The sequence below is a fragment of the Meleagris gallopavo genome, chromosome 14 (assembly GCF_000146605.3).
Source record: "Meleagris gallopavo isolate NT-WF06-2002-E0010 breed Aviagen turkey brand Nicholas breeding stock chromosome 14, Turkey_5.1, whole genome shotgun sequence".
Classification (NCBI taxonomy): Eukaryota; Metazoa; Chordata; class Aves; order Galliformes; family Phasianidae; genus Meleagris; species Meleagris gallopavo.
Window position 1 is genome coordinate 8,038,684 of NC_015024.2, and position 22,699 is coordinate 8,061,382.

General features: G+C 37.6%; 1 protein-coding gene across 3 annotated transcripts in view; it reads right to left on the reverse strand.

Moving 5' to 3' along the window:
* TASOR (transcription activation suppressor) overlaps positions 1-15,079 on the reverse strand; it is a 28,084-nt gene extending 13,005 nt beyond the window's left edge. The window contains exons 1-14 of one of the 3 annotated variants that reach the window (XR_002119599.2): positions 14,457-15,079; positions 8,723-8,868; positions 7,589-7,681; positions 6,860-6,932; positions 6,170-6,261; positions 5,652-5,810; positions 5,027-5,154; positions 4,377-4,408; positions 3,558-3,663; positions 3,033-3,136; positions 2,828-2,931; positions 2,512-2,584; positions 2,245-2,319; positions 1,059-1,772 (exon numbers count right to left, since the gene is read on the reverse strand). Coding sequence is in view for 2 of the 3 variants with exons in the window: in XM_019620087.2 (XP_019475632.1) it covers positions 1,059-1,772; positions 2,245-2,319; positions 2,512-2,584; positions 2,828-2,931; positions 3,033-3,136; positions 3,558-3,663; positions 4,377-4,408; positions 5,027-5,154; positions 5,652-5,810; positions 6,170-6,261; positions 6,860-6,932; positions 7,589-7,681; positions 8,723-8,868; positions 14,457-14,826 (2,269 nt within the window). In the remaining variant the exon portion in view is untranslated. The remainder of the gene's footprint in view (positions 1-1,058; positions 1,773-2,244; positions 2,320-2,511; positions 2,585-2,827; positions 2,932-3,032; positions 3,137-3,557; positions 3,664-4,376; positions 4,409-5,026; positions 5,155-5,651; positions 5,811-6,169; positions 6,262-6,859; positions 6,933-7,588; positions 7,682-8,722; positions 8,869-14,456) is intronic. The other 2 variants (XM_019620087.2, XM_010718486.3) reach the window with 2 other exon arrangements.
* Between the last annotated feature and the right edge of the window lie 7,620 nt (positions 15,080-22,699).

Here is a 22,699-nt window from a genome sequence, read left to right on the forward strand (position 1 = left end):
CATGTGTTTATTCATCCTTGAAAGAGACAAGCTAAAGAACTTTAAATATCTGATGAACTCATTTCAGCATATATGGAAATACAAAATTATTTAAATGCTATTCAGCTAATAAAAATCTAATCATGTTTAGTCACTTCGCTCTCAGTACTTCCAGGCACTATTTTTGGCAAGACAAATTACTTCTGTAGTTATACAGAAACGTGGAAATTCAAACCACTGATGTTTCTATTTGGTACCTCTGACAAACGTTAGGTCAAAATTTAGTTTTAAACAGATACTGTTTTGATTACAGCCAGGTAGAAATGCATTCATTTATGTTACATAACAATGTGCAAAGACCCTCAAGTTTCATGTACTTCCAAATTAGAATCCCATGATTTAGCATTTAGTCCACCCTCTGTCTTCTCCATCTGCACACATCTGTCAAAAGGGAAACCACTCTCTGAACTCATCTCTTCATCTTCCAAACCAATCCTACACATCACAACAACTGCAGCTTGGTGCACACTGCCCCTCTCTTCTTCATGCTACACTTTTTCCCAACTCTCCCTCTTCTGAAGTAGGCTGTACCACTGCCCAATGAAACAGACAAAGGGCACACCTTAAGTATGATATAATATTAAAGACAATTATCTGAGGTTTGCACATAGATAAATGTCATGTACAAAAGAAATTATGTCTTAAAACTGTAAGGATGTTTCCTTAGTCCCTATTTCAAAACTTAACTATTCTCAAGCTTACAATCAGTCAACACTTACTGATTATTAATACGGGCATTGGAGCCATAAGGAATCAGAGCAAAGCCTGAAGTCAGAGACTTTAGGGTATCAAAGCGTGCTTAGTACTCCATATTACAAAGTCTCAGGCAGTTATACAGCTAAGCAAACTGGTGAAGTTTGTCTTCCTTCCTGTTAAGCTGTCTTCTAGGAAGAGGCAACCTACATCTCTATTAGCATCACACATTAAACTACACAAACATTAAATCTATTAAGATTAAATCGTAAGTATTCTGTGAATTACAAGACTTAAAGAGTAACTTTAAACAAAATGTTTCTTACCTTCATATTGACAGTTATTCTCTGAAGATTCACTCATTTTTAAGTGTTTTGGCAAATTTTCAGGCTGTCTTTCCAGTTTTCTTTTCAGTCCACTTTTATTTCTAGGGTCTTCGGAATCAGAATCTCCACCTACATTTTTTTTCCTACATTGGATTAAATTAATAAGGTCTTTGAGTCTATCTGGATCATAATCCCCAACATGAGGGAATTTTCGCTTGGCAGCAGCTGCTTCATATTTTGCATGGATTTTTCTCCCACTTTTCACATTCCCAAACTCAGAATCTTCTTCTGGAGCTTCATAATCTGAGATGGGACTGAACTGCTGATGCTTTCGATTGCCCTCCATCAGCTCCCTAGCTCTAGAAACAGGTAGCTGATATGCTGCACAACTGAAAATATAATTTTGCAAGCAGCTGTCAATGTGAGATTTATTTTTTGGAGCAGGATAAAGAAATTTTTTGTCATCCAACCGTGATTCATACCGATATAAGACAAATTCTCTATATTTTCCAGAGCCGCTATAGCATCTTCTCAAATACTCATTTATATACTTTTCCACAACAGTATTGAAATCAGCAGTAGCATCTTTACGAGACTGGATTAAAGCAAAATGTAGAGACTGAATAAACTTCGTGAATTCTGGAATGATTTGATTTTCATGCAAGATCACAGTAGTAGAGTTTTTCTGTGCTCCACATGGAACACTTTTTTGTGCTGCCATAAAAGAAAAGGAAATTCACAATTAAAATCAAATCATAAAACTATAAATAAATGACTACTAGTTAGCACTATTCTGTATTATGCATACTTAATGAAAAACAGTTTGGAATGACTGGAGAAATAACCCAAAAGCTGGGAAAGGAAGTCAAGTAACCTACTTTATAGCCTGCTTAAGTCAACCTGCTCATAGTCATGAACTGATCACTTTCATCACTTTGTAGCAGCCTATATCCAGATACTCACCATTTTCAGTTTAAATCACTTTATAATCCTTTACAGAAGGTGATTCTAGAAGCTTACCAAGATTTACCACAAAAGGGCTCCCTGCAAGAAACCACCACCTTACCCATAACAAATTGTTATTCCTGGTTTACACTGACACAATGTATCACTACTAAAGTCATAAGCAGAATATAAACATTTAAATGAGCCCACAGACAACAATCTCAGCAGTGAACAAACTTACCTGAGCTCGTTACACCTCTGGGCTCTGGAAACAAAAACAATGCATTTAACATGCGAGATCGTCCAGTTTGTTGGTCTAGAATGAGAAAAGAAGAATAGTGGGGAATGAGAAGACCCTCTGTGCTTCCAAAGATAACTCAACCCCTAGGGAACACCATAAAAATAAATAAAACAAAGAACACTGCCCCGCACAAGCATACACAAAAGAACCAACACTCCCTCACACCCACCCACCCAGCCCCCAACCACCCAATCTGAAAACACATACCGTAAGGGGATGCCATTTGCCAAGGAGAAAGAAGAAGAAGAAATCCTCTGTCCAGCAGTGGTTTTACAAGAACCTATTTTCAGGACAAAAAAAAAAAAAAAAAAAAAGCACACTGCTTCAAACAACCAAAGACATTTTCTCACTACAAATACTCTTACTGCCTGTAAGCTTAATTCCAGTATGGGTAGAGAACTGCTATAAACACTGTTTTGGAGTGCGTCAGCTTCATAACACCAACAAGATCATAAATTTTCCAGTATGCCTCTGGTTACTGAAATGATTCTCAAAAGGGAAAAGTAAAATCTGCTACACTTACAAGTTTCTCTTTCTCCAGCTTTTGAAGTAATCCCTCCAAGTGACTGCCAGAACGGGACTTCTCCACAACTTCATAAAGGCTACTATACATTCCATTTCTCAATACTGACATGGCATGAGAGGAGAAAGAAATCAGAAGAAGAAAATAAAATAAAATTCAAATTCAGTAAACATTCTGAATTTAAGATTCATATAGAACAATTTACCTTCTTTTGCCCCTATGTAAGTTTCTTTATAGAACAACAGCGGTGATACTTTCTTCTTCAATTGGTCAATGCTCACAGCTTTTTCCAGGTCGAGTTTCTCAGGTCTAGAGACAAAGGGTGGGGGATTGGATTGGGGAAAAACAAAACAATTAAAGTCTCCTCTTCTTTGACCTCCACAGTCCAATCCTTATTGGCAAAAAGAAATTATCAAATACACACTTGTAAAAATCATTTCCTCAGGCTGCCCTGTGAGCCAGTGGTGTTCATTGCTTCAAAAGAGTATGTGTCACTTAAATAACAAAAACAAACCAAAGAAAAACCCAAAGGCTGACATGTGTTGTGAGAACAAACTTAAAAGCAGCTCTGGGCATTCATGACTCAGGAGTCTATCTAGCTTAACATATCTAAAGCATCTAGTCACAGTGTATTTTTCATCTGAATATGCCTGAAATCTGCCTAGTCTATCAGAACAAGTTTTAATACAGCAATTTTTTAAACTGCTGTTCCTTAAACAATTATACTCACAGCTTGCAGGGTAGGAAAGGACGTGCTGCTGACTTCAAGGAAACATGGCATAGAAGTTTGCCTTTATTCCAGAGCTGTCCCCTCCATAATGTATAGTTGAATTTATCTAAATTAAGATGGAAACAAAAAGAAATACTAAGTGAAACCACTTCTTAGGAGGGACTGAAAGGAAATGGCAGTAAAGTGATTGCTGATTCTCCTAAAGCTGTTTTAGGGAAACTTCCTGCTAATACCAAAGCAAACCTTAAATAATATGTCAAAAGAGAACTAGAAAAGCTTTTGCAATCTTATCTTGTTTTGATTGATCTCAGCAGAGCAAAGCAGGTTGGTATGTTACCTGTACGTGGCCATACAAGCACATCCTTGTTGCCAGCATCTGTGCAATGATATCCTCTCTCCTTACCTTAACTGCCAACCACTTTTACACATATGAATGTTTTGCCTGAATGATGGTCAAAAGAAAAGCAGTTGAGGATCCTACTATTTGAAGTGCCCTTGAAAAGCAGATTTGTGAACAGAAGATATGTTCCTGCCATACTAAAAGTAGAAAAAGGAAGAAAAAGAAAAAAAAAAAAACAAGCTTTGGATTTACTTCTGATTTATTCTGGTAAGAAAAGATACACCAGAAGGTGTCTGTGAGATCATCTGATATTAGGAAGAGATCCCTCCAATCAGTAGAGTACAGAATAAAAGTTAGGCAGACAGTCAACATAACCAAGTAATCATTCTGGTTAGAAAAAGATAAAACTACATGGGGAAAAATGGCCATTACCTTCCATGCCTATAATCACAAAGTAATACATTTTAATTCATTCTTACCTGTACTTCTATCTGGGTTGAAGCTGTTTGATCTAACAAAAAGAAAGGAGACTGAATTACTAGCCTGAGACAGAAGCTTCTGGCTACTAGATTTTATACTAAGGATACCCTACCAGTCTAAAAGAGTCAAACTGATAATACACTCTCCAAACTCAAGGTATTGTTACAGAAGATTCTCTGATTTCTGATACCTGATAATTGCTGTTACACTAAATGCTACAGTCCCCGCAAGTGGATGCCTTCCTACAAGTATAGATAGAATATTCTAACTGTTATCAACACAGACAGTCACTCCACAAGCAGTAAAGAGTCCAGAGATAAAACACACAGAATATTTTCTTGAATACCAAACAAGATATTGCTGTGAACATCATTACAACTCTACATTTATTGTACTAAACTTCCTTTGTGGATTCCACTTAGTAAAGGTTAGGTAGGTGAGAAGAGCAGCAGAATTGCTTCCTGCAGAGGCTAGCCTGATGTATAAAACCAGTTCATCATCTCTTGTTTTACATTAGAAACAGTACAATAACTCCTTGGGACACATCCATTCATTTCAGCACTGTTAATAATTTAGAACTGGTTTAGATTACTACAAGCTATGAATTCATGTTGTATGTAGTCTTATAAAAATTGATTTCCTAGCTTACCTTGATGGGGGCAGAAATTTCGGTGCTTGCACAATTTCATCTTTGTAAATAAAAGAAACAACAGCGTAAGGACAAACATGCCTTGGTCTTCGCCTTATCTCATCAAAGCCATATTCATAAAAATAGTACTAGAAAAAGAACAGAACACAGCGTTAAATTAGAAATCTGGTAAACTAGATTCCACACACTAACAGTTCGTGACCCTTCTCCTGAAAGATGCATTCTGTTTCACAGGAGTAACATAAAATATACCTAATAACTAACTACTTATGTAAAGAAATGGAAAAAGATTAATAGCTTGAAATTCAATACCAAATATTAACTTTCACATCTAAGAAGTTGGAAGTTACTTTCAAGGAGACTTCTCCTATCAAGTTTGAGAGCAAGTACGTGTATATAAAGGAAAGAAAGGAAAGAAGAGACTGACATACTGTTCTGTAACTGAACACAGGCTGCTGTGGGCTACTACTGAATACATACAAACCAGATTGCACTGTTAAAGTGTTAGTTACAACTACTTACATGTTCAGCATTAGCTGTGCTTTAGGCAATTTACAACCATAATTCTGGGGTTTGTCTGAATAAAGTTTTGAGGTAAGGTAACACGTCCTTTAGTTTCTACTACCTGAGTAAGTTCGTACGCTCGATAAGCCAGCAAGGAGGTTACTTTATGTGCATTCTTTGAGACATGACACTCATGCTTTGGTGTTGGATCTAAAGCACTCTTTACTGTTGATTCCATTGCTTTCATACCTATGTGATCATATATACTCTTCATTTTTCCCTGTAATAAAGCAGAAGAATTGTAAACATAAGCTTTTTCCTGAAAATGGCAAAGCGTTCCACATATAACAGGAAGTAAAAGCAAGCAAAAGAACATAGGTTTTGAAAAAAATGTTAATAAGAACACATTCTTTCCATACTTTAATTAAAAAAAAAACACAACAACGTATTTCTTCCCCTTCATAAACATTTCTTATTCATTATTAAGCTCAATGTACATATTGAATTTTAAGCGTGGTATGCTTCTACGTTCTTTGTAAGCAGGTAATTGTATGAACGGAGCTTCAGTAAGCACAGTTAAAACCACTTTTATTGCATCACTAAGCAATATAAGCCTTCATGACCAGATAACAAATTTACCTTTATTACTTTAAAAATAATCACATCTCCAGTTGCTCCAATTTCTAGAGGATTGGGTTGCAATAAATCAGCATACCTGGAGATATATATACCTGAAAGGAATATCAGAAACAAAAAAAAAAGCACATTATGCTGAAGTTTAAGCAGCATTACAAGGCACTAAAGCTTTTCATAATCAGATCAGGAAAAGGAACAAAGGCACATTCCCAACTCACAACTCCTAGACACCAAAAGAAATATTTAATCGTACCATGTGTGGTATTAATTATTATGTGCTCTGCAGCAGAAAATGGACACTAAGTCAGCTAGAAAGGAGTATAGCCACATCACTGCAAGTGTTGTGGTCCAAGACCATACAGATACATACTAAGTAAGTACTCACAAAGTCAGTCATAAAAGCGCTCATGCCTGTGAGCACAGAGAGCCAAAGACTGGATGAATTCTTTGGCTTCTCAATTTTACTGGGAATACAGAATGTATACAATGAAAATTAAAATGAAAATTTCATTTCACCTTTGAGAGAGGATTTTAATCAGTTACAAAGTAGAGTTCTGATGCCAGTTTACTTTGCTAAAAATACCCACATGTGATATTCCTGAAGTCAAGCACTAAATCAGTAACGCAACTGCACCACCTTTATCTGCTAAACCATACTGAGTGACATCAGCACATACAATAAAAGACAGTTACCCATGGAAGGACTGCCGAGAATTGCTATTTTGGAGTGGCCCACCTGCAGCCCCTTTTCACATATACTTTGGATCTGAAAAGAACAGACATTTTTTAAACAGGAGTAACAAGAAAGCAAAAACACGAACAGAATAAGGAGTGATAAACTGAACAAAAGCAGAATTCCAGCTGGACTATAAGCAATGACAAAAACAACCAACAGACACAACACACTCCCTTAATCTTAAACTTTAAACACATATTTTGAACATTACTTGCTTTAAAAACACTTTCGATTTACAGTGCAGATGCAAACCTGCCATATGATTGAATACTTACAAAATCCTGGCTCTACAGTAGCAGAAAAAGCCATTTCCATCATTTTCATTAAAAAAAACATGACTGAACAGAAAATAAATCTTATAACTTTTAAGCAAGCTCTTCTTCTATTCAAAAAATAAAAATAAAAAAAATTAACAGAAATCCCACACATAGACCAGAAAAATCTATCCATAAATCAGAAAGGAAATACACTTTTTTAAAGGCATATAAACATGGCACCATAAATAACAGACAATAAGAAAGATTTAAACTGTGAAATAATATTTTATCCTTTTCACTCATCTACACCTTCTAGTGCTGAATGTAGCACAAGTAGCTTAAAGATTAGCAAGTGTGCTGAAAATATCCAGTTAAAGAAAATACTGCTTGATCAAAAAAGGAAGGTTATACAGAGTTACGTTTTCTTACCTGAGCTCGATCAACCATCAGAAATGCATAGGTTTCAGAAAGCTCCTTATCCAGGCGACCATCAAATTTCAGCTCTCTGCGCTTTTCTGTGAACTATCACAGCAAGTTCTTAAGTTACTATGACAGTAAGTTCTCAGCACATACAGACAGATTACTGCAGTATCAGTGTTTTAAGGCTCTATCTACATTAGCAGACCCAACTGCACAAAACCAATCAAAATGTGATTTTGAATGAGACAGGGGAAAACACTCTTCTGCAAGTCTGCGCAGTAATATTTTAATGTTACTTGTGACACGCTCATCAAGAAGTGCATATAGCTCAATGCCTTCCGTATCACCTAGGAAATTCCAGAAGTGATCCTTATTCACCTTCTAGGAGAACAGTACGATAGTCTTTTACACAGTGCACATACTTCAGTAGCTCTGCCTCACTGCTACTGAGGTGGTTCCAGTAGCTGATATACACCTGAGCTTAACCACGATCTACCAATGTGTAACAGCAGAATATACTTCAGAGATCACAAGATAAAAATTTGAGCAAGCCAATTGCACGTTCTGTCACTCCATACATGAAATCTGAAACCAAAAACTTATTAAAGACAGCCAAGACTGGATTTAAGAAACACAAGATAAGGTACAGCACAAGTGCTACAACTTTCAAGCTAACCATGCTTCTTCACTTACTAAGTTCAAAGAACCAACTTGTTCAGATTGCACTTCTTGGAAACTGACAAAGATTAAGCAAACTTCATAGCAGAGAAGTATTTTAATCACAAATTTCTAAGGAAGCATCAAGCCATTCAAAGAAGACTCTTCTTTACAAGCCCCTGTAGCTCTTTACAGGTTATTAAAAATAAATAACATCAACAACATTTTAAAAATAAAATATACAAAAGGATCCCTCACACAATTTTTCTTTTATTCACTGAATATCTCAGGTAAAATTTTATACATTTGTAGCAATTAACTTGCCTGAGGAATAGCTACTTACATTCCCAGGGATGCAGTTTTGCAATTTGACAAGAAGCACATAAGCAGAAAATACTCTTTGGGTCTTTGTTTCTAAACTCAAAAAATGCATCGAAGTTGATTTGATTTGTACCATAACCATGAAGAAAACAGAAATATACTTACCTCCTTTTCTAGCAGCTCACTATGAACTAAGCTGGCTCTCTTGTAGTTAAAATTGGACACTGAACTGGGTTCCAAGTAAGATGAATGCAGAATCTTCACAATATCATCAAACTCTCGGGAGCCCACAGCTACTGGCTGAAAGAGTGCTATAAAATAGAAGGAGAAAAAATAAGCACCAATATGCACCTTAAAAAATTCTACATCTTCCAGTTTGTTGACGGTAAATGCATGAAGATACAGTCATGGCCCATTTTAGGTATTTTTTTTTTAACTCTATATTACTTTCAAAATGTGGAATTCAGGCTAGAAAGTTGAAGTTAAAATTCCCAAGAATTACAGCATCTTTAAAATAAAAGTTTCTTTACATGTTATTAATATCACTCCTGAACAGCCAGTTCTCAGGAGGTTTTAAGAGAAGCAACTCAATGTCTCAATTTACATTTGAAAAAAATCTAGTAAGTACTGCAAAACACTAATTAAATGACAAAACTTTAATTAAATTCATTAGCTCTTAATTAAGAACAAGCAACAAATTGCTCTAATAAAAACATCAAGAACAATTTCACAGCTAAACAACTCCTTAGAACTATTAAGGAATTTTTGTTTGTTGCTTATAGTAATTATGCAAAATATGAATAAATTCAAATCGTTTTATTATAAGAAGGCTGATAATCTCTTATTACTGGAAAACCACATTGCAACATTCATTTTTTATAGTCCTATCCCTCACAATAAGTTTAAAATTAAATCCCTTCATTTGCTGTTGAAATTTACTTTCCAGAAAAACATGTTGCCAAAGTTTGTGCAGCTTTGGCACGCACCTGTACTGTCTAGCAAAAGCTCCATTTATGCACACCCTTCATGATGTAGTATTGCCCATCAAAATACAGCAACCATCCCAACACCAGCAACACCAAACAAGTAGTTTTAAAACAGCTCCGAAAGCAATTAAGAAACCATTTTTATCTACAAAATCTTTCAGCTACATCTCAGTTCTCAAAAGGCTGACAGCAATACAGGAGTAAAGATAACCAGAAGCAGAAGAACTTCTAAACTTTGTATAACACTGTTAAAATTAAGCACGCTTCTAGAGAAAAAACACTAAAACACAAAGCAAACCAATGAAGAAATACACACACTGGAAAAGCATTGCCAATGCAATCTTATCCGCATAAGCACAGCACACACACAGCAGGGGAGTTGAAGCTAGATGATCATTATGGTCCTTTTCCACCCATCCTATGGTATGATAAACACCCCTCAGATCTGTTGTAGCATCACACAGCGCTGGTTTCACATACCACCAGCTCCTCTTATAAGACAGCTGGCATTGGTAATTTTCTATTTCCTGAACAATGACTACCATATACACACCATCCCCATGCACACCACTTCCTCCCAGAAATGCACACTCCACCAAACCCAGCCTATTTCCTACTGCTGAACCCAGGAGAGCAGAAAGCCCTACAGGACTACTCAATGACCCATTACCACGTGCCATGCCTCACCGGCATCCCACACAAAACCAGAAGAGCCATGCTATGACATCAGTTGTGATCCTGCCATAAACTCAAACACTGTCTACTGCATCTCCATGTGTTCAAATATCCCTTGCTTTGTGTAAAGCTCTAATGAGTGAACTGAGACTGATTTCCTAGAAAAGAGCAGGTCTCCCTGTTCTACAGCTAGGATGAACTGTGAACTACTACACAAGCAGTGCTCAACAGATTTAAGAAAGGGCTAACTTCCTAAAATTGTGGAACACAGTACCATTGGAGCCTTTTTTTCTCTTTTTAAAAAGTGTTGCTTTTATTCTTAAGTTTCTCAGAAGGGTGAATGCTTTATTGCTATTGTTACTTATTATTCAATAATATCTGTATTTTCATGTCCATCATGTCCAACAAGAATTATCCAATATAAATTCACCTGTAATACTACGGAAACTAGAAGTGCTGCAACTACTTTCATAACAAAGACAGATTAAAACTGAAATATTTTTAAGTCACTTTGAGATTCCACTTTCTCCTATTTGGGTATGCAGAAACTAAGACTTTAAACTAAGACTGATTCCACCCACTGATCAAATCAGTCCAAGAACAAGACCTTATATCCACCGTTGTCTTGAGATTGCCTAAGCACTGATGCTGAAGGGCAGCTATCTTCTAAAAAGTCATGGTCACTACATAAGGCTCTCTATATCATAGAGGAGTTCAGAAGCAAGAAATAAAAACTGAGCAGCATCAGACCGTATCACCTACACCAGGCACCACATCGTACGCTTATACACAAAAGATGACTTTATCAAGTTTATCTCCAGCCCTACATTGCTTGAAAGAATGGGAATGTGTATATTTATTTTTCACCATACAAACCTGATGGAGGTATGCTTTACTATCTTTACTGACTTGTGTAAATTAAGCAGCAATTTATAAAAGATACTGCACGCTAGTCATGACAACACATACAAATAAGTTATAATGGTTTTTGCCAGCTTGTATTGCAGAAGAATAAACAGCACTTCCATTTAGTTTCCACTCAGCATACTGGAACATAGGTATGCATTTTTAGGTAGAAACTACGTTTAGTAAATACAGTACTTTGTCTTGGGACCAACGTTAGACTGTGTTGGATGCGTGTAATCCCCTGTAGGCGCTGAGTTTCTCTTTTACAGCCGCTTGATTTTTCAACTTAAGAAAATGGAGTTTGGAGATAGTGGGTTTTTGTTTTAAGTTAGAATACAAAGAAAAGGAAGACAGTTACAGTCCATTTCAGAAGAACTGATAAGTGAAGATAAGTCAATTACAGACTGTTAGCACCCACAAACAAGTGCACCCACTACTAAAAAAAAAAGTGAAGAATAATTTTTCCAAAATCTTCATTTAAGACTAAGATCAAGAATCAGTGCTGTTAAATGAAGCATAATGTTGGAGTTGTATGATTATTCTCCGCTTCAAATGTCTTTTGCTGCTCTCAACTGTTTTAAGTAGTTGTCACAAGGATTCCTTAATGAAAACTCTAGGTAGAACCAGCAGGTAGTGAATAGCAGATACTCAGCTCGAAGATACAAAAGATTAGAAGGAAAAAAGATAAAGCAAAATGAAACACCAAGTGCTGGTAAGTAGAAAAGGGACTACCTAGACTTCTGACCAAGGACTACTTGGACATGCACAAGAGCATGACCTTTTCTTCCCCACTCAGTCTGAGAAACAGCTCTTATCTGCTCACCTGGTCAACTATGGCAGTAAGTGCTGAAAGTTAACCAATGAGCAATCCCATAAGCCAATGGCAACAGCGCTTTGATAAGAGGACCGGTATCTTGAAGTTCGTTCAGCAAAGCAAGAAACACTCTTCCAGTGGCTTATCTCTGAAACAATTTTTTCTTCATCCTATTAAAAAGGGATCTTTGAAGTCCTAGACAGGTTCAGACATCTGAGATCAGATAATTAGAAGAGGCCAGAGAGGCAAGCTCTAAGCACTGTATAAAAAAGCACTAAGAAACTCAAAAGAGCCTAACCATCTATTACTAAACTGCATGCTCAAGAAAACAACAACTTAAAGACAGTTTGCTTTTAAGTAGGCAAACAAACAGAAACAAAGAAAAATCCCAGTGCCAATCTTGCATAAGGTTTTGGTTCCAGAATTATTCCACTATGAAAGAAAAAAAGAAGGAAGAAGAAAGATTTTTTGACAACTTATCACAGCTAGGTTCAAGAAGTATGTCTTCCAGATGCATTTCTCCACAACTGACTCTCAGTACCTTACTAATTTCCAAATACAGCTGCAGATAAATTCCAGAAAGATTGAACAAGCAACTATGTATCTTGGGTTTTTTTGTTGGTTTTTTTTTTTGCTTTAGAATCAAAACTTGTTCCAAAAGTACTTGGTCATGCTTAAAATAAATCAAAAAGCGTAGATTTAGAAAGCAAAACAAAAAGAGCTATTCCAAAACAAGACTGGAGGAAGCTTCCAAACCAGCTATTCCAAAAGGGACAGATGTTACATTTATATTCTTATTTTAAAAGATGTATTTGAGTACTGCTACTCTGCATCTCTTAACCACATACCACTACGATGAAGAACGTACTGTTAAATCTTCTTCCAAAAGATTCTCAAAGACAAAGCAACCAATTTTCATGCTTGCCCACTTTTAGTAGTCTTGCCTAGGAAGCATCACAGTTCTGATATAGTATCATGTGGGAAAAGACCAATAGAGCCACCATGAGAAATTAAAAGCCTGCAACTGCTGTAGGCAGGATGAAGTCTGCACTCAAGCATCACCAGCATGACGAAAGACAAAGCTTCCAAGAAGCTTCTTGAAGTTGGAAGGCAAAGAAAGTATACGCAGTATACTAAAAAGTCAGACCTTAAGAACTGGTCAGTTAATCTTAAATTTAGGAAGTCAATTTTAGAAGTAGAGCAAGACAATCTCCAAGTCTGATGATTGAATTACATTACTTTAAAGCTTTTTGCGCACTTAGGAAATAGTGGTGCAGAGGAAAATGATGAATTATATGATGTACGAAGGTATTTCATAGGTTCTCATTCACACTGGAACCAAGTGTTAGAAAGGAACTTCAAACGTCAGTGCTCTAGTACTAAACATTTCTGAGTTACATTTAAAAGTATTCAAATATAATCACATTTGGTTTTGAGATAAGGAAGCACAAGGGACACCATGTTCTATCCAGACATTTTTCCATCAGATGAGCAATGAATGTTTGGTTCTTTGGGTGCTTTTTTTTTTCCTCCTTATCAATCCTGTCCTCTGCCAGTGGTTCGCTCCCTCAAGAAATGGGGATGGTGAAGAAGGGAATAAAAGAAGGGAAATTAACGCCAAATATGAGAGGGAATGGGATAATGAAATAAACCTACCTTCATCTCTTCCTTAAAGAAGAAAACATTTCAAGAAGTTACATAATAGACTCTTCTCTGAAGAACTAGAAACCTATGCGAACTGCTATTTTTTGATACTAAGACACCGACCCCAAGTCATAGCGGGTCAAGGACTGAAACAAGTTTTGGGGAGAAAGACATATCTACAGCAGCACTTAACAACAACCAGATAAGCAGAGGCCAGTGGGGTCTTACGAAAAGCAAAAATACCACGGGCTTTCAGAGTTAGAGCCACCGGAAAAACAAAAAACCGAGGTCGCCGGGAAACCTCCAACACGAGGCACATGAACGTGGGACGGCCGTTTCCTGCCTGCGAAGTGAGGAATCTCACTCGGCAAGAACCATCTTCCGTGCACCGTCATCGAAGCGAAACGCCTCTCAGTGTGCGGTAGTTGACCCTACCGAGGATCACAGCCCCCTTCTGCCCATACGAGGACAGGGGGAAGAGAAGCGAAGCACGCGTCCGTTCCCAGAGAACCATCTTCTCTGTGCGCGCCTCCAGGAGCAGAGCCGGGACCAGAGCTCCAGCCCACCCGGATCGCATCCGCCTCGTCCGTCTTTCGTAAAGCAGCAGTCTGAGATTCGAGCCGAGATGGGTTGCTCCTCCTCGTGGCCAAATACAAACGGAAAAGAGGGAGGGGTGGGGAGACGAAAGAATGCACAAGCCTCTCTGGTGCCAGAAAAGGTATCCCCAGCAGCCTCGCTGCTCCGAGCCATGCCACAGCCTCCTCCACACCCGCAGGATTTTGCATGCAGCTGTGTGAGGTGCACAAAGAACCTGCCTAATGGATAAGATGAAGAGAGAAGCGAAGGAGAGAAAGGAGGAAAGAGAAGGAACAACCTTTCTTTTCTCTGCTCTTCCTGGGGATCTGAAAGTTCCTCCTAACAGGCACATCTTCTGGGGGCTTAGGGAGAGGGGGCGGCCCCCCCGGCACGTCGCTGGGCGGCGGCTGTTGGTCGTGTGCCGTTGGGACGCTGCTCCTGCGCTGGCTGCTGCTAGCCGTGATGAGGTTTGGGGGGACCTCGTCCTCTGCAGCTACTGCAGCCACCAGCAGCGCCTCCTCAGACCGTCCGCCATTTTGTGCGGCGTCCTCGGCGGCTCCCGCTCTACTGCTCTCCACCCCGAGGAGGCCCGTGCTGCTCTTCTCCGTCTGCTGATGCTGCTCCGGTTCCATCTCGCCGCCTCCTCCGGAGATCGCGGCGTCCGCCATTCTCTCCTATCGCCGAAAAGCGAGCGCGACAGCCCGCGCCTTCTCCTCCTCGCCCACTACACTACCCCCGCCCGGCTCCATGCAGCGCCCGCTGCGGCTACTGCTCCCCCTCCGACCGCTCGCTTTATGGCAGCCCCGCCGCCCCCTCCCCGCTCTCTAACATGGCGGCAGCCGACACGGGAAGGGGGCGGAGCCAACGACGGTGGCGCCAGTTAGAAGCGGAGGGGCCGCGCGGGGACCGCCGCCTCCTCGGGGCGCGACTGGCGGCGGGCGTGGCGGTTACTTTTCCCGAGGCTTCGGCTTCGCAGCCGCGACTCAAACGGCGTCAGCGCTCCGCCGCCTGCCGCTGGTGGCGGTCAGCAGAAGGATCGGTGCGCTAGGAGAGCCTGATCTCACTTCTTCTCGAAATTTGAACAAAATGGCTGCCGCCCCCTTGTTGATAAAACTCAGCAACGGTGGTCAATACTGACGTTCTTTTCTCGACTATTTGCTCCGTTTGAAATAAGCAGTTTATTTGGGGAGGTCTTCGTTATGAAAATATCCATTAGACGAAGCTATTGTATTTGAAGTGGCTGGATCCTGTTATCTCACAAGTTAAGACCTGGCCAATTTATCACGTGATACCTACTAGGAGCATTAATAACTACAAGCACAATCTGTTATGTGGGTTAATTATACCTGGGTGCAGTTGTGTTAGCTGGGTCATCCTGCATAATGGAAAAACCTAGAAAACTTGGAGAGGAGCTCAATGTTACCACTTCTTAGCATTGTAGTTCCACTGTGCACCCTCAGTCCAATGCTTCCCAAAACTGGCGAAGTAATTTGTGGGTTTAAAATCACATAATTTCAAAAATAGAATACAGTCTAGTCTAAAGAAAACTGATTTTTTTTCATCTCCTGTGTGCTTACTGAGTAGCTGTGAGTGTATTTTCATTGTCATGTTACCTAACGTGAGATTTACTCTGCCCTGGTGGGGCCACATTCCAGAATACTGTATCCAGTTCTGAGCTCCCCTGTTCAAAAAAGACAGGGATCTCTTACAAAGAGTCCAGCACAGTGTTATAGAACAAGGAACACTGGTCAAAAACTGGACCATAAGAAGTTCTACACAAATCTGCAGAAGAACTTATTTACAATGAAGGTGACATGGCCATGGAACAGGCTGCCCAGAGAGGTTGTGGAGTCTCTTTCTTAGGAGATATTTGAGACCCAGCTAGATGCCTACCTGTGCAACCTACATAGGGAGCATGCTTTAGCAGGGGGTCAGACTCGATGATCTCTAGAAGTCTCTTCCAGCCCCTACAATTCTGTGATTCTGCATGTGACTGAAATCTTTGCTTTGTAAATTATCAGCAGTCACAGGTTCAGTAGCTGCATAACTTAGAGTAATGCTAAACCAATATTTTACATTTAAAATGCTATGATGGAATTTTAGTTCTTTCACTAAGAATGGAAAAGATCTTTTCTTTAGAAGCTCTAAGGAATGCACTAAATTCAAAACTACCTGCTGAAAATAACCCATGACTGCAGTTCACAGGAGATACAAGTATCTGATGTTTAGTTTAACAACTAATTCAAGATCAAAACCCCACAATTTATTTATTTTCTTAAAAGTATACTTGTTCTATGATTAAATATATTACCTATTTATACCAATTATTTTAAATCCTACTAACTGTGGTATTTGTCATCTCAAAAGCAACTACCAATCTTAAATACAAATTTTTTCTCTGTACAAGGACTAAGTATTTTAAACCAGTCCATTCATTTTATTCATCTCTATTTACCTGTAAGTTAGAAAGTAACTTCCCAGCTCACAAATGGAGCTGGGAAGTTCCAGCTATCCTTCAGGGTGTTAAAAGAACATAAACTAATAATTACTAGTTTCTTAGAAGTCTCTGGAGAACCAGCCAAGTTTAAATGTGGTAAATAGAGCCTATAGCTATAATCTACGTAAATTATAGAAACATAATGTGAAACATTTGTCTAATTGTGGAAATGTAGAGCTCAAGTATCCAGTGGTTATGCACCCTGTGTTTGTGGGTTTTAACCCACAGATAAATTAAGGATACCCTATTCTCATAAATGAGAATTGGATACCCTATTTCTGTGAGTATTCAACAGAGGTAAAGAGCATATAAATCAGTTGAAATATTATCAGAATGATTTTCATTTTATCTACTTCAAGTGCAATTTCCATATACCAGAATTAATAGATATAGGCCAATTTAGTGTAATCTAAAATCAAGTCTTTGCTGATTTATTATTCATTTCCAAACATGTCAATAAGCTGTTAAAATAACTTCCGGACTGTATTATATCTTTACTGTACAATTAACTCAGTTGATCAGTGTCACAATTTGATTATACCTGGGTTGCTTGCATTGACAAATCAGCAATAATACTACAAAGCTAAGTTTGTATCTGCGTCCTTATAATTTTTACACGGACTTTCCCTTTCCTTACTATAAATTCTGGGAATTACCATTCTGTTCTGCAGGAAACTGAATAATCATATGGATGTCCTTGTTCACAGAGACTGGGACTAGCTTTAAGTTTCATCAAAGGAGATGTAAGTTATATGTTTGGAAAAAGCTGTCCACCAACAGATGTTATGTACAGGAAGAAACTGTTTTGGGACTCTGCAGCATTTCTTTAACTGACATTTTAAGGTTAGGCAAAAGATTTCTTGCAGGGATGGGCTCACACTTTGAGGTCTTCCAAACATGTTTTCTCTTTCCAAAATAATTCCTGAAAAACTTACCTATGCTCTGGAGAGACTAAAAGAATTTTTTAAGAGGAGGAGGTATTTCAGTAGCCATTCAGTTGATAGACATAAAACAACCACAAAAAAAGGCAACAGGGTGTGAATTACTGCATGTGACTGAAATCTTTGCTTTGTAAATTATCAGCAGTCACAGGTTCAGTAGCTGCATAACTTAGAGTAATGCTAAACCAATATTTTACATTTAAAATGCTATGATGGAATTTTAGTTCTTTCACTAAGAATGGAAGACCTTTTCTTTAGAAGCTCTAAGGAATGCACTAAATTCAAAACTACCTGCTGAAAATAAATACTAAAATACTAAAAACACTCTGTATCTGAAGTGTGCTTATTGCCACTTTCTCTCACAACATATATAATGGAAAGTAAACTAAAGCCTGCAGTTGCAGTGTATTTAGACATTGTCGGTCAGTAGGAAATATAAACATTCTGAGTGTGTGTCATAGCAAATCCAAAGAATGTCTGAAGAAATCTTCCTCATTGACCAAACAACACACAAAAATATTTTTCCATATTTGCCAATTGCTTTATAAATATACTTCTTTGCAATTGTGCAAATTATAATTAGCATAACCCTGAGGATTTATCTGAGAGATTATCACAAAATTACTACCTAACTGATGTAACAATTCTAGATCATTGTACCACTATGAATTTTAAAGTTCGACATAAAGTAGGCAGTAAGCATCCCAGTTTACAAAACAAAGCTTCAGTGAAAAATTACCTTATTAGTTGAACATTCTGAAGTTAAATAAATAAATAAATGAATAACTCTAAAGTTAGAAAATCTGTCACCTAAAGAGTCTTTCTGGTTTCTGTGGTTTCTAGTATTTGCCAAGCATTCAGTGGCTCCCTGGCTTGCAACAAGTGGTTTCCTACCCAATTACAAAGCAGCTGCAGATCCCTTTGATTCTGAAATCAGATGATATGTGGTACATTACTATGCAGATTAAGATCAGAGTAATAGCCACAAAATATGAGACTTTTATAAGGAAGGACTGCATAAGACTCCATGCTCAAGGTGCCTGCTCAAGAAATTATCCATGTATTCTTTTATAAAGCATATCTACAAATGCAAAATATTACCTAATTTAAACTATTTAAAATAACTATAAATTACTATTTTGCTTATCTGACATTACTCTGATGATGCAAAGGACATGGGTTTTCTTCAGTTAAGTGCTAATTTTGAGCAAAGGTATTCATGCTGACTAATTTTAGTTGCCAGGAAATCAAAGGTAGGAGAACTGCATCATTAAATCTCCTTCATAGACCATGCTGACAGAGACACCTTCAAAAAATTCAGATAAAACCTATTTTAAGTGCTTGAAAAGAGCAAATTTTCCAGCTATGGGAAAAATACATGACTATGATGGAAAAGAGTGCGACAAACCGAGGAGTAGTTTTCACTTGTCTCCTTAAAGTCAGGGATCAGTAGTGGAAATTCACCTAGTACATTTTTCTAACAAATATTTGATCATGAGGTAATAGTTTAGTTTACTGAGTTTCCTTTAAAGCATTTCAAATTTTTAACAGTTCTAAAAATACTAGTTCCTGTAGGTGGCAGCATCAACCTGCAGAACAGATCACAGATCACAGTGTTTTAAAAATGAGCATTTATGAGTAAGCAGCAAATATGGAAAAACTGTTCTGGAATTTGAACCACATGTTTAAATGCTGCAAATTTTTATATACACAAAACTCTATTTCTGGCTCAGTTACAGATATGCAAATCAAAGCTGCCTTCTAAGTGCCAGACAGTGTCACTATGGTATATCAACTTCCAAAAAGGTCAGTCCGTTACACTGACACCAAAAAGCTCTGATATCAGTCTTTCAAACTCTAGAAATTTCTCTGTAGCCTCAAGAGAACTAACCAGTCCCCAGTAATTCAGAGTATTCCTAAGGTGTAATCCCATGGGAGTCACCACTGAGAAGTGTCTTCTCTACCTCAGTACCGAGCTGTGAGCCCACCTTTTACCAGATTCTGACAATTGATTCCCGGGTACTGAGCTTCACAGAAGTAACTGCTCCTGTTGTCTTGTAGCAGAACTGTGTGTTTCAGGCATGAGTCACCTTAATCCTTGCATTGTTTTTTTTTGAGTGCTGCAAAACAAATCTAGGAAACCAAAGACCACGTTACATTTTCTTTTGCAGTCTCAGAAGGCCCATATATATTTCAAAGAATTCCAAGGGCATTTCTTTGCTCACTTTCTTTCTCAGTCAAGAGAATCTATTCTTTATCCTTTATTGCTTCTATTTCATTAGATCTCTCCTATAAACCAAGACTGCACTGAGTGCGCTCAGCACGAATCAAATAGCTTGAAAACTTGCTAGAAGATTAAGAAACTGCCACGTCATGCTATCAGCCTCCTGCTCCTGAGAGTAAGATGACTTGCCACTCACTTTTCTCAGGCTAGTGAGATCCTGAGGACTAATACCTCAGACTTAGAGGAGTTGGAACTCACCGTTCATCCAATTTTCTCTCATCTTGCCATTTCCTCACGATCAACTCAGAAGACCTGGAAACTCTGGTTCTTTGCTGACTCTTGCCCTTTTAACACACTCCACTTGTTCTCTTCTCACTTTCTTGCCTTGGAACGATTCTTCCATCTGAGTCAGGAATGACCTAAGATCCCTTAGAGATCTAATGTTAAAATTACATGGTTTAGAAATATCTCATTAGTGAAAGCAATGTACACACAGCAGTGAGTGTCCTGGGAAATGAACCAATTCTTCTCCTAAGAATCAAGCATAGGTCTGTGCTCGCTGAATGGCTACAGCATGCATGCTGGTTTTATTTACTACTCCAACTTCTTAGACCCCATTTTTCTAATATTAGGATTGCTAACAATAATGACTACTGACCTTCTTAATGCATTTACTAATACTTTCTTCCCATCCTTTTTGGTACTGTTATTGCATGTCCATCTCAACACAGTCAAAAAGCACTCCTTCAAATACAGTGGCATTTCAAAAGTATTTGAATCCAAATGAAGAAAACCCTAACCAATACTAGAACGATACCAGTATTCTTAAACTAGAAGATTATTCTTCTCTTTAAAAAAATGCTTCATTAGATCAAGTCAAAGCTGTAAATCAAAACTGAAACACCTGCAATACAGTGTGTTGTATGTGGTTGGGTTGCTAAGTAATAACATGTACAAAAATGCACGTTCATCTTAGAAGAATCATCATCTGGTTGTTCAATTTTTGTGTGTCCCAAAACATATCATCTCAGAGTTTTGAAAGAACATAGACTTAGTAGAGGCGTGATCCAATGTCTTATGTCAGGAGACATAAGACAGATGGTTGCTCTTAATTTTTTGCTCTACCTACTCACTAAATTGATTAAACAACACAAAACTTTGGGGAATGTGCTGGATTATTCAGTGCAGTGACTTGTTTAGCAGTTATTACTTCTATTTCTAGCAAATTAGATCCAAATATGTAACACTTCCCCCAGAAACAAAACACAAGTCTTGGTCATTACACGTTAAGACTTACCGTGCTCACTGTTGAAGTCTTTTTGTAGTCTTCTTGCACAAACAACCAAACCAAATAAAAAAAATCAAAATGCTTTAATGTAATTTATTTGAAATGCTTCCAGAAAAGTTTAAGGCTATTATAAAACAAAAATATGTAGAAAAGAAAAAGTCAATACACATTCAATCCTTCCGTATTTGAACCCTTTACTTAATTTTCTCTCTTTTCAAACATTTTACTGAACAATTTTTATGAAAATGGTTTATCATCTAATAAGCTTTCCTACTCCTTTTCTTCTGTAAATCTTTCCTTTCCCTTGCCTTCACTGTCATTCAGCTCTAAAAATGAAGCAGTTGAAATAAATTACAAAGCCTGAAACAGAAAAAAAAAATACATTTTTTGAAAAAAGTATAAATACAGAAATATGTTCTATTGGGTAAAACAGAGTTTTTTGGAAAAATAAAAATACCTTGTTTTATATTGCTTATAATCTTGTCACACTGATTTCTGTAATGCACATCAGTATATATATGCAAGATAATTGACATTTACAATTTTCTATAAACCTGCAGGACAAGAAATAAACATTTTTGGCAATAACTTAGTTTTTCTACTTTTGATGGTATGAGTACTCTGCACAGGTTCTTATATTAATGATCATTTAAATTTATTATAACTTTCATAGCTTGCCATACTATCATTCAGCATTGGCATTATTTCTTATACTAAGAAATAAAATATTACCCAGGGATTCCTGAAGAATAACAGGATGTTCAACTGAGTGTTTTAGACTGCATTTTTAAGTGACTCATCTGTTTCTCATCATAATGAGTAGATTAAATCAGCCATCAAAAAACACAGTGTCATTTCCAATTACAGCATGAGAGTAAATGCAACAAAAAAGTTAAAAATTAATTTGACAAAAATATAAAGGATGGAATATACCCTAAAGGAAAATCAATTCCCTTTATGTTTGAACTTTCTCTACGTAATCCCACAGGACCCTTGTAGAGCACCATTTATATAAAATTGTCACTTAGTTTAAGAAAATATATAAAACCCAGCAATAACTGCATGTAATTGTAAACAGACATTTACAGAAACTTAAATGTTTTTAACATTAGTTTAGTGGTGTTTAAAACCAACAGTGGAGGTCAGTGGAGTGCAAAATGCTGAAGAGGGCTTATTCACAAGCAAAAGATTTTTTCAATCTTACCCTATTTGAGAGAATAGTACAGATGCATATACATATATATGGCACTGAGAGCAAACTACCTACTTATTTACAAATATCCAGTATTCTCAGCATTTCATTTAATTCAGTGCTGGCTGTGGAGGTTTGGTTTTGTTGTTTACTTAATTATTTTTCGCATGATGTGCTTTGATATTTAAACCATAGCATGACGTTGACCACTTCAATTTACCAGATTTTAATTTTTATCCCATCAATCAACTGATGGATCTTTGTACAGTGCTTCATTTTGAAAAATCAGTCCTTAAAAAGTCACTGATTACATGACCCACTACAGTTTTTGTTGATTGAAACAACAAGAGTTCTGATAGGTTACTGCAAAATGTTTCTTTTTTTCTTTTTTTCTTTTTT